We start from the raw sequence: 13,109 nt of genomic DNA on the forward strand, positions 1-13,109 counted from the left end.
GCCAATCTGAACAAGAATAGCCACATCATAAGTACAACTTTATAGTAATCAAAAATTGTAAAGATTTGATTTTATAAAGTCTTTACTTCATCATGTGTACATGAATAATTTATGTCAGCCGAGCAATGATACCCATGCATAAACCACAGTGGTGAGCCCCGATTGGGCTGCATCTTTCCAGGTTGGTGACATATTGCAAAATCTACAAATGATTTCAGAAATTATTCGACTGTTATTTGTAAGCTTTGTTCATAATAAATTTTTTGGTGCAAAAAAAACAAGAAAAAAAAAAAAAAAAAAAAAATAAACAAAACAAAGAATCAAAAGGAAATTTAAACGAGGAAAGATTTTCATATGGAGTAACTGCTGACACCAGGGTGGGACGAAATGACTTCAGATGTATTAAAAACAAAACCAAAAAACTAGTTAGAAGGAAAGCACAGGTAACCCCACTCTGCAACATTCACAACCATTCACATACAGAATTGAACAGTTTTACATAAATTTTTCAATAAAGCAAATCTGTAGGCAGACATGATATATATGTGTAATCTTTATTTAAACCATTATCCTTTTCATAAAATGCACTATATGTTTCTTTCATGCAGTTTCTTTATACACTACAAACCAAATGGATATACATAATAACTAGAAGTTTTATATGATAAAAACACTTTCACCGAGCAAAGTGTAGCATAGTTTTTACCATGCAAAATAAATGACATATGTAGAACTTTGCACACACACACACACACACACACACACACCCACACATACTCACACACACATACACCAGACACATCTAAGATTTAAGGTGGCAGTTGTAATAAACGATATAAAATGTAAACAGAGGCAGGAAATAGCAATGAGCACATGACATGTGTGATGCAATTTCCCTAAGATTCTTCATTTTATCCTGAGCCATCAAGTTCTTTTTTTGATAATTATAATAAATATTGAGAGGTAAACTGGAAAACAGAAGACTAACACAAAATTATATCATGAAAATACTATTAAAAGATTCATGATACCTTAAGTTTAAATATGAATAAAAAAAACATGAAGCAAAGTGAAGAACTTCTGTATTTTAGAGTTGTCAAAGCACAAAGTGGAGATTTAAAAAAGCATTAGCTTCGGTGCAACATTCAAGAAGTTTGTCTACAGGTAAATACAAAGGCAAATAGGATTTCTTTTAAAACTGGTTCCTGATGAAATTGAACCGTCACGAGGTGATGGTGGCTCAGGCAGTAGGGGTTTGCCCTGTAACTGATGGGTTGCTGGTTCGAGTCTTTCCAGTTTCTATGTCCTTGAGTAAGAAACTTCACCTGCGTTGCTTGCTGTTCGTGGTCAGAATCCTGGTGGCACCAATTATATGGGAGCCTTGATTCTGTCAGCCTGCCAAAGGGCAGCTATGACTGCAATGTAGCTTACAACCATCAGCAGGTAAATGACTGATCATAGTGTCCAGTGCTTTGGGGTCCTTGGACTTGATAATGTGCTATACAAATTTAGGCCATTTATGTCTCTTTTTTTAGCCAAAAAGCTGTGCATAATTAACATTTTTCATTATATTTGCCTTTAAACCGGAGGGCATATAACAATATTTTCAGTGATAAGCAAAGGTGCAACTTTTTTTACTCAAAAGAATTACACTCCTGACTGGAATTAACAGACACATTCAGTAATCAGCTTTGCAGCATAAAAAGTGATAGCCTCGAATAACTCCCTGTTCGAAATAGCACTCTTCGGCATGCATACCAGTGGAGAAATTTCATGCAGAACTTCATAAACTTTAAAGGTATTTGACAAAACTTTTTAGCACTATGAGGGATAAAGGCTGTTTTAAAACCAGTGTATTAATCCCAAATGAAACTTTAAAGAATCACCCTAAATAGTTGTAAATAAAAGCAGCCGCATGACAAAATAACAGATATCTTTCAGTTTGGAAAATGATTACAAAGAAATGAAGATGCATAAGAGGAGGAATAGCTGCAATAGTTATCAAAGCCAAAATTATTATCTTTAAAAATATTTTAAATAATTGTTACAATATTTGCAAATGTGTCCAAAGGAAGGGATTCCCTTTCAAAAGCTGTAAACATTTTTTTTTTTATAATTCCAAGATTCTGTTATGCTCTTCTATATTTCTTTTATTTATTTTGTTCACTGATGTCCTTGCTCTCAACTTCCTTTTCACTTTCATCCTTTTTATGTTTGTTGTCCCCATTTGGTGTCACACTGTTACTTGAAGATTGAGAGTCCTTCAAAGGTGGCTGTTCCGCCCTATCGGCAATCGATACTTCTTTAGGTTTTTCTGTAACATGATCTTCTTTGTCAGACAGCTGTTCACCCTTCTCATCATTAGCAATGACTGCATCAAAAATCTTTTTCCTAGTATAATGTCTGAAAGCTCTCTGAATCACAGCAGCTGACACGTTTTCCTGTTTGTGGCGAAAGGTGGTTGTGATGGGTTCGTACGAAACCTTGGATGGATTTGCAGCCATGAAGCGTTCTTCCATCTGTGCTCTGAGACTGTCCATATCCTCGCTATCACCCAAAACACGTTTTGTAAAGGCAAATAAGATATCAAGGCAGTGAATGCGGTCACCACTCACAACTGGTAGATCCATAGAGACAAGCTCAAATTTGTTAGGCTTGGGAATGCGTAGTGGGGGGGTTAAAGCATCGGCAAAGTCTGACAGCATGTTGTATTTAACAAACTGTGTAGCAAGAGGGTCAAACTTTTCCCAGACCTCATAAAATATTTCAAAGTCGTCCTCACTTAAAGGTTCAGTGCTCTCCTCAGTGGCCACCCCAAAATTCTCTATGATTACTGCAATGTACATGTTTACAACAATAAGGAAGCAGATAATTATATAACTCACAAAGAAGGCAATTCCCACAGCAGGATTTCCACAGTTTCCTCTCACGTTATTACTACCAGGATGCTCAAATAGAGGATCACAATCCCCGTTTTTTTCCGTATTGAGTATTGGATCCAGGAGGGCGTCCCACCCTGCCGATGTGGTGATTTGAAACAAACAGATCATGCTGTTTCCAAAGGTTTCAAAATTAAAAAGGTCATCAATGCCTTTCTCCCTCTTGACATGGGCAAAGTTTGACATTCCAAAAATGGCATAGATAAACATCACTAAGAAGAGCAAGAGACCAATATTGAACAACGCAGGAAGTGACATCATCAAGGCAAACAAGAGTGTGCGGATTCCCTTGGCACTTTTTATAAGGCGGAGGACGCGGCCTATTCTAGCCAGTCGAATCACTCTGAACAGCGTTGGAGAGACAAAATACTTCTCTATCACACCTGCAAGACAAATGCCTGTGGAAAGAAAGACAATCTTAACAAAAAGGAAGTACACAAATATATATATATATATATATATATAAATAAAGTTAATTTGCACAAAACAGAAAACAGAGGATAGACTTACCAACAATTGACAGGATGACCACAACAAAATCAAAAACATTCCAACCATTGATGAAAAAGTAATGGCGAAGTGCAATCATCTTTAAAAGACACTCTCCAGAGAAGATGACAATGAACACTATGTTGATGATGTTGAGGGTTTCTTTCCATTCTTTAGACTGGTCCTCTGTTTCCACCATCATGGTTACCATATTTAGCCATATCAGAACCATTATTATAATATCAAATGCTTGTTGTGTGACAAAATCAAAAATGTATCCTTGAAACTTGTTCTGAAACAGGCAAAAACAAAGAAAGCAAATCTGAGAAAAAAAAACAAACAAACCTGACAAAAGGAAAGATTGTATTTCCAAAAGAGACATGATTCATTTGTTATATATATTAGATTTCAATGCAGCTTCCTGTAAATTCTAAAAAAGTAAAAAAACATAATAGTGACTTGCTATTTTTCATATTTATGGCCAAGGTGCCAAAATGTTTACAGATGATGTATGTTTTCCTAATTGCAAGGCATGTACAAGTCTTTATTTTTTCATTCAATTTTGAGTAAAGATCTATAAAACCAATTTTCAGAAAATCCCTATTTTAAGTCAAATTTAGCATTTTTTGGCATGACATAAGTAATTTATACATCAGTAAAACAAAACTTTATTTTTGGTATAGAAGCCTGTTTGCAATTACAGTTTGCAGTTACAGTGCAGTTTGTGCAGTTAAAACTATAATTTGTGCTAGGTTTGTTCTAGAGATATTAATAAATATATTTTAGGTCACCCAGAGGTCACATTCTCCAGTTAACGCTCAGAATTTAACCAAAGTGGTCTTGTCTTTAAGTGCTACTTTAGTGCAAATGTGTTTTGTATTTGTCCTTGGAGCTGCTTAGGTTGATAAGAATCGTTTTTAATTTTGGCCGATGAAATCACCATCCAACCCATCGTTAGTGCTGCGCTTGTTTCTGAATATAAAGTTATTGCATAACATAATATGGCATTTCTGGGCTGCCACTGAATGTAACAGTGGGCATCTTAACCATATTTAGTAGGTGGAATGATTGTTTCACAATATTATCTAGTTAATCCGCCTCCAAATTCCTTCAATTTGGATCTGCTGTCACCCCTGGCAACCCCATTAAATTTCCCATAAAAATCTTGCTTTTGGCACTTCACAATAAAAGCATAGGTAAAATAGTAACAATAGTACAGACTGCTGCTAAATTGCTATCTATGCACAACATTTGAATTATCCTGTGGAGACCAGTAATTTTTGCTAAAGTCCTGGAAGCATTGACAAAATAATCCACTTTGATTTATCCAGAGCTGCATCTGGATAACGGTTGGATTTGGTGGCAATTCCTTGTGGCCAAACAGTTCTTCTAAGGCTAAATTAAAGCAGCCTTTATAAAAGCTACCAAACAAACAAACCGTAAAAGCATGCCTAATTTAATATTTTTTTCAAAATTATTTTCTTTATATCTCATTTGATTGAAAAATTCTTTGTCTCTGCTACACTTTAACCTAAATCCTTGTGGAGTTTGCAAGTTTGCATAGGGATAAACCCACTCTTGCCAAGAACATTGTGTTTGGCGTGAATGTGCTTTTACAGTCAGAACCCTTGAGGATAACCATAAAATAAAGAAATCTAATTTCTAGACTTTCAATACATTATTTAATACAAAAAAGTAAAAAGTGAAGATAGCAAAAAAAAAAGAAAACAGAAGAAACTGATACTTAGAACTGTAGCTATACAGTCATATGTTGAACATTACTGTTTTTCATCACAATGTATTTTTTTTTTTATCACTGCTGCTTAACTTATCAAGGCTGCACTTAAAAAATGAAATAGTCTAGAGAGCTGTTCTTAACGAAATTCCTTTTTGTTTACACTTGTGTATACGAAATGACAAAATTAAATCAGTCTTAGTCAAAATGAAACATATCTGCTTATTACACAGTTGAATGTTGTGATTTTATGGACCTCTGATCTCAGAAACAGCATACTGCTGAGCACCAAAACCTTCACACATAATTACTGCCCGACTGATTATACGAACAAAATGGACTGTAGCTAAAGGAAATGGCAAACCCTTTAAATCAGAAATTTTGACTACCTTTGTTCAGCTCAAAAGCTAAAACCCATTCATTCTTACCTAAGGACATACACTGCCCAACACTTGAAAATTTAATTTAAAATATTAAAATATAGTTTGACAGAAATTATTATTTCTAAAACTACAAATAATTTCTTTAAAATGCATTCAGTCCACTTTTGACAACTGCCGCTGGTAAAATATACAGTAGTTCACATACAGTACCTTCAACCCAGTGAGAAGCCATTTAAACATTAAAAACGGTGATAACTGTTAAGGCCTTTTGGACACAAATGCAATCTCCATGTTTTTCTCTGCTGGCAAAGGTGGGCAATGTTCTTGAAAAGTATTTCCTTAAAATTCTTAGATCTATAAGCTCCATTTGAATCCATTTATGCCTTATCCCTGAAATTGATTATGATTCTTCAAAAAGACATATTAACTTAGCCCAATTAAATAAAAGGTAAGTTTAAACTCAAATTTACTTACCTCTGGCCTTGGAATTGGCTTCTGGGGCTTCTTTGATCCCAGCTTCTTCATAGCATTATAGTATTTCTTTTGTTCATCCGTCATGAAAATGTCTTGACCTCCTAAGTAAAGTGGGTAACAAAGAATGTTAAACTAAATAAAAAGAATAAACAAGAAATTCTTTTAATAGATATAATACTTATCTTTCTCTTCTGTTGATTGAAATTGTCTATAATGACACCAATGAAGAGATTAAGGGTAAAAAAAGCCCCAAATATGATGAAGCAAACAAAATATCCATACATCTTCAAGTTGATTTCATATGCTGGCTGTTCCTCTGGCTATAAAGGGGACAAAAATACAACAAAATTAAAAGTGAATTGAAAAAAACATAAGCTTTATGTTTCAGATGAGCATTTTGTATCTCAGATACAAATAGTCAAAATATACATTTTCTATAATGGGGCTTAAGATGCATCACCATGGACGAGTTGCCAAGCACTTCCACACTTTTGCATGGTTTTCAAATCCTGCAACCTCTAGCTGTGAAGCAATAGTGCCAACAACTATGATACCTTGTACTCAATTTAAGTAGAACCACTTCTATTTAACTAATACCAGACATAATTTTAGACTTAAAGCTGCCTATGGCTGCTATTTTTGCAATTATAACCATTTGCTCTAAAGTAAGAAATATGCAACAATGTTCATAGTATATTTTATGTTACATTTTTTTTTACCATTTATTTTATTTTATTTACAAAACAAAGTCCTAGGTCATGGTGCCTCTGTCATGAGAGGTATAATTTTAGGTAATGGTATGTTTACATGCAGGTTGTTGGAAGAGCAGCCTTTGTGAATATAGCAAACGAAAATGATAATAAATCTTGAAAGATCTTGAAAGTAAATAAGGACCTGCTGAATGCCAAACCTGTAAAATAATTTTGGATTGAAAGGTGGAGAAAAAACATTTAATGCAATGAGACACAATTTGCTTCCATTTCTCATCCTGTCCAATTGTAGCTTCACTGCCAACCAAGTAGTTGAATTTATATCCTCCCTGGATATAAACGGATAAGGAACGGAAAATAACAGCCCAATGATAGAAATGCAGCTTAGGGAGTGCCAGTCTAGAAATTGTTCCGTAAGTGCATCTTAGGTACTAAGTGCAGTTTCCTTTCCAAATGGTGATGCAAGGTGAGGTAATGGAATCAAGAAACAACAAAAAGAACTTAGGTATAAAAATCTATTACCTGAAATAAATATTTAAAAATTGGTGACGTTTTCCTTTAGACTTCAAAAGTGTTTTCCTCAAGGATTGTGTTTGATTATTGCAAATGTTATAGTCTCAGTTAGACATAATTAGTTTTTAAATAGTTTCCTTTGAGGAAATTATCTTACTTTCAATGTTTTGTGATTTCCAGAGCTTTAAGCTGCTCTTTTACATATAGGCAGGTTAATCTGTTCTAGTTAAATGTATCTCTATTAAAAAAGTAACCAAATTAGGCAATAATGACCACATTAAAACAGTAAACATATAAGGGGATTTATAATTTTTAAAAACAAATAAATGGAAACTAGTAATAAATATGACCAAACCAAATAACTTGTAGGCACTCACAACACTGGAGGTTTAAAAAAGGGGCTCTGGAAATTAGAATTAATTATGGCAAATGAAGGTGGCAAAGGTGTTGTGTATCATTGTCTATGACAATAGGATTTTTCAAACTACTATAGTTAGTCAACAAAACTTGTTGAGAAATCGAATCTGATCAACACATTAGATGCAAAAAAAGCAAGGAAATTCTGTTTTTTTGTAAATCCGTTGTTACAATTCTTCTTAGAATTATTATTATCAAATAAGATCCCAGTGAATATGATAAGAAAGCCTTCTTATTTTCCCTTAAATAGTACCAAGTGTCACAGGGGTTGACATTACCTTTTTTTCTATTATCTTTAAATATTTTCATAATTTTTTCACTTTTTACAAATTTAAGGTAGTGATAAAAAACGATAAAAAAAGATTTGTAAACTTTAATCTATGTGCAGTTCACATTTCCTAGCACATTGGTTAAACAGATATTTAGCTTAGCAGTAGGTTTGAACTGGGAATGCTCTATACAGGTATCCATTTCTTTTTATTTGCATCTGGGACAAGCAAAGGACGTTGTCTTACTCCCATATTCAGGGTTTGCGACATCAAGAGATTATAATTCGTCTTTTAGACCTGAAAAAGTTTTATCTCCAGTTGTCCTTCCTGACACAACCAAAATACAAACACTGGATTCCCACATCACAGCCAAAGACTTAAATGACTACACTATTGAGATAATGTATTGAACTGTCTGAAATAGGTATAAAAAGCCCATCTACAGCGATCAGATGTTCACTACATCTAGACAACATTTAGTAATCCTGTGGAGGTCAAAATTAGACATCAGGTAGTTGGAAGAAATATTGCCTGGTGAGACATCTTAATGGACTTAGGTTACGTTCACGCAGCAGAAGTGGCCTATATCCTTTTTTTTTGGGCCATATCTGACCTGTATCTGATCATTTCATGACAGTCTGAACAACACAGATCCAATTTCTTTCCAATGCAAACCAGGCTACTTGGCTATGTGGCCCGCAATCTGATACCTATCTGATCTTTTCAAATGTGTCTGAACGGCCAGGTCGCATTCATCCGACCTGTACGAGATTAATACTCAACAAAGGTCCCTATTCTCCGTCTTCCTGCGCAGAAGCAGGAATAAAAACAGCAAAGTATGATAATGCGGAGAGCAGTATTTATTTTCAGCCTTGTTGAAAATATTGTGTTCTTAATGCACTGGTTGAGGCTGTGAAAGAAAAGAGAGATTATAAGATCTGCTTCAGCAGTACCATCCATGTTTACTTCTGTAAACACAGAGTATGCTCGCTTGTGACATCATTGTGTCAGCTACTGCATATATGGGACATTTAAATTGTGTGAATGCAGTTAACACAGGAGATTAAGTAAAAGTCAAATATATCTGAAAGTGTGAATGACCATGCAAAAGAATCGGTTTTTACAAAAAAAATAGTCATTGAGCATTAAGACCTGCAATGTGAATGCAGCCTTAGATGTGCAAAAGCAACCGAAAAAAGATGCCAGATGTGTTTTTGCTTATAGGGAATACACTATGGTATTTTATCTTGGGAGATAATATTTTAAATACATAAATAAATATATGCTTTCAGATATCTTGCAAAAAAAAAATCTTGCTTGGAAGTTATTAATACATTTATGCAGAGTTAGCAATGCTAGGAAAACAAAAGTATATATTTTTTTACATCTTTTGGAGAATCCACAGCAGCATACATGATATCCGTCCAGCCTTTGAACGTTGCCTGTAAAGACAGATACACTAAGTTTGGAAATGCGTGAAATGATAAATAATAAAATATATCAATTATATATTACTTACAACTTCCAGAAGAGCAAGATAGCCCATTGCCACATTGTCAAAGTTGACTTTGAGGTTCTTCCATTTTCCATTTGGATGAATATCACAGTCATTTTTGTATTTCACTATTTCTTTGGGGAATTCTTCACCAGTGTCGTTATGAACACATTTGTAGAACTTTCCTGCAAATAGGTTGACTCCCATTATGCTGAAAATAAGCCAGAAGATGAGGCATACCAACAGCACATTAAATATGGAAGGAATGGCTCCCAGGAGGGCATTGACAACTACCTGCAAAAAAGAAAAAAGCCAAAAATGTAACACATATGTACTTCTTAAAGCTTAGGGCATTTTTCAAGGAACTAACAACACCTTAAATACAAATATGTAGGAAAAGGAAAACACAAGAGTAATGAGACAAGTGTTAAAATAAGGGTGCAGGGGAGAAGGATATGGTTTCAAAGCCATGGTCAGTCTAAGAAAAGCCAGGAAAAATATAGGAAAATAAGATCTATTGAAGATGTTCTTATTTTCTATAAAATTTAGTAGGTTACTTAGTGTTAAATAAGCATTGATAGTAAACTTGTCACAGAAGATGACAGATCCCAAAATTGTAATCAGTGAAAAAAAAAAAAAAAACATAAATCTTAGAGAACATAGTAAACATTATTACAAAAAAGAGAAACCGATAACAACTTAATTATAAGAAAAGAGAATGCTGATGAAAGATTTCAAAGGTAAATGTGCAAGGAAAGAAAAATAAAGGCTGATCAGCACAACATGAAAAGAATTAAACAATGCATGCTTGATTGATCTATTTTACATAAGTTACTTGCTTTTGTAAATACCATGAGTAAAAGAAAATGTAATTAAAATACAGACAAATTGGAAACACTTCTAAAAACAATAGCAGAATAATGTATCTACAGTATGAGGTCATATCTACATTGACAAGTTAAATTTAAAAGAAGCTAAGGGCACCCCATTTGGTCCTTGAGGGCCCCTTGGTGCCTGGGTTAGGGGATTTTATGAAATAGACCTAAAAAACCTAGATACATTTGTGAGATGAAAGAAAAAAAAAATCCAAATTCTTACAGATACAAATATTGAAATTTGGCCTCCATTTGTTTTCAGCCTTGTTGAGTCACTACTTGAACCACATTTTTCTGCAAATACCAGCTCTTCTGTGATCTGTACCGGCTATCTAAATCTAGAAACCGGAGTTTATTTTACTTTGCAACTGGTTGAAGCTCAGCCAGGTTGAGTGGAGAGCATGGGTAATGGCAAACTCTTGTAGCCATTCCTACATTCCTACATATCTTGTGATAAAGGCCTTAATTTCTTACACTGATGAGGCATCTTCGGATATCTTCTGCATTGCTGTCAATAAGGCGCAGAGAGTGGCTGTGATGCTGCTGCCCATTAGAGCTGGCTGCTCTGAGCAGTGTGTGGCTGCCCCTTCTCACATAGGAAGGCTGGACTCACAATTAAGGTTGCAAGTACCTGGTTGGATCCCCAGCCTCCACTCTGGGTGTCTGAGCAAGATCCTTAACCCCCAGACTGCTCCCCGGGCGCTGCACAATGGCAGCCCACTGCATCCCAAGGGGATCAGTTAAGTGCAGAGATACATTTCTCGACCAATACATCAATAAAGTTACATTATTATTATTATTATTATTATTATTATTATTATTATTATTATTATTATTATCAAAACAGTTTGGTATCATTAAATGTTTCTGGCAAGAAGTAATTTTGCGGCCCAAAAAAAATGTAGTGAGACACCGTGTCTGAGCTTGAGAGAATTTAGCTAAGCACACTCCCTATGTACTCAGTGTATACCTGTGAATACATGTATACACAGTTATGTTGGTGCCTTAAGAAAATATACAGTAACAATACTACAGCAAAGATCAAACAAAAAAAAGAGGGAGATAAGAGTTGGAAAAAACAGAGGTAATAAGAAAAATATGACTGTATGTAAAAACCTATAAGGTCTTTATGTATGGTGCATGCTGGGGGGTTGTAAATGTATTATGCAGTGCAAAACGAATTTTGATTTTAAATGAGGATGTCTAATACTGTAAGTATTGGACAATACTGGCTACAAATCTGAATTCCTGTCACCTGTTCTTGGATTTAAGATTCATTCCCCCCAAAAAAAAATTTAACTACAGAGCAAAATAATCTACAATATCTATAGGAACATACTCCACTATTTTTATAAAAATAATATTTAATATGTGTCATAAAGGATTTTGTAAAATTACCTTGTACGATCTGAAATCTAGAGCTTATTGTCAGGGTAATAGCTTTGTTTACAGTTTGAAAAATGCTTTTTTGTTTCTCTTACCCTCATGCCCTCAAACCTCGACAGGGCTCTTAGTGGCCTTAGAGCTCGCAGGGTCCTCAGAGATTTGATTGCTCCTAAATCTGAGCGTTCTAAGGCATTAGCCACCAAACTGACCAGTGAGACCTGGAAAACGCCCGCAAAAAACATTACAGTATAAACTAAATCAACCCAGCAGGTACAATATATATATATATATAAAAAAAACTACTTTAAAATACTAAATACCATCATTTTAGTGTTTTTTTTAAATATAATGTTACCTACATCAACTGTAGCTAACTCATAAACACTGAAAACTTTAATTGAATGAGTTTTTGGGTAAACTTTTGTGTTTCAACCTACATCAACAATGAGGAAGTCCAGCCAGCACCATGCATTTGTGAAATACTTTGCAAATCCATATGCCATCCATTTCAGGAGCATTTCCAGAATGAAGATGAAGGTAAACATTTTGTCAGCAAACTCCAATACTACTTTGATTGTCTTCCTCTGCTCAGAATACACATCTTCAAAAGCCTAGTGAGTAAACAAAGGGGATCATTATAGCACCAGTTATTATACAACATGGCAAATATAAAGCAAGCAAAGAAATACAGTAAGCTTTACTTTGCAGAGAACAAAATCTTGTTAACATACAAGTGCTCCACTGCTCAGCAAAATCATGAAGATGATGAAGCTTTCAAACCAGTTGTGCTCAACTATCTGGTAACAGGTCTTCCTTAGTGTCCACCACACTTTCCAAAAGCCTTTATTCACATTTACTTGGCAACATTTGAATTTCTGCACACAGCCTGAAATGAAAAAAAAATCTGATAAATGTGTATCATTTAATTAAAAGCAACAAATGACTGCAATGTTAAAAGATTTACCTGCGGTAAAGCAGTCATGTGGGTCCTTTATCTCGTTGAATACAGGGAATTCAAGCTCAGCTGGCTCTCCTTCTGACAGGTCATCCACTGTACTCCCCTCAGAGGCACTTAGCTGCTCATCATCAAAACCACTGACAGCCTGTGGATACCATCAGATTTGTGTGAGAAAAAACAAGGGAACTAGAACCGGTTTTGAAGGCCTTGTGGTTTTTCTATCTGTGATTATTTTCACCACCACACCAACAAGAGGTGTGGTGGAGAAACTTTTAGTATTTAAACTTTAAACTTTTAGCAATTATATACTATTTTGTTGAGGTTGCACACCTATTGTAAGAATTCCTTGCTGAGGGTTTAAGCTTTACCCATATACAATAACAAGCGGCTCTCTGAGTAAAGGAAAGACAACTGTGTGTGTGTGTGTGTGTATATATATATATATATATATATATATATATATACA

The 13,109-nt window shown here is 34.8% G+C and overlaps 1 protein-coding gene across 1 annotated transcript in view; it reads right to left on the reverse strand.

Annotated features, from left to right (window-relative positions):
* Positions 1–343: 343 nt before the first annotated feature.
* LOC107082042 (sodium channel protein type 2 subunit alpha-like) overlaps positions 344–13,109 on the reverse strand; it is a 49,674-nt gene continuing 36,908 nt past the window's right edge. The window contains exons 18-27 of the mRNA XM_015370468.1: positions 12,650–12,788; positions 12,417–12,571; positions 12,123–12,296; positions 11,781–11,903; positions 9,449–9,718; positions 9,315–9,371; positions 6,203–6,340; positions 6,021–6,125; positions 3,450–3,720; positions 344–3,337 (exon numbers count right to left, since the gene is read on the reverse strand). Coding sequence (XP_015225954.1) covers positions 2,151–3,337; positions 3,450–3,720; positions 6,021–6,125; positions 6,203–6,340; positions 9,315–9,371; positions 9,449–9,718; positions 11,781–11,903; positions 12,123–12,296; positions 12,417–12,571; positions 12,650–12,788 — 2,619 coding nt within the window. The 3' untranslated portion in view covers positions 344–2,150. The remainder of the gene's footprint in view (positions 3,338–3,449; positions 3,721–6,020; positions 6,126–6,202; positions 6,341–9,314; positions 9,372–9,448; positions 9,719–11,780; positions 11,904–12,122; positions 12,297–12,416; positions 12,572–12,649; positions 12,789–13,109) is intronic.

The sequence above is a fragment of the Cyprinodon variegatus genome, unplaced genomic scaffold, assembly GCF_000732505.1.
Source record: "Cyprinodon variegatus isolate N-32 unplaced genomic scaffold, C_variegatus-1.0 Scaffold46, whole genome shotgun sequence".
Lineage (NCBI taxonomy): Eukaryota > Metazoa > Chordata > Actinopteri > Cyprinodontiformes > Cyprinodontidae > Cyprinodon > Cyprinodon variegatus.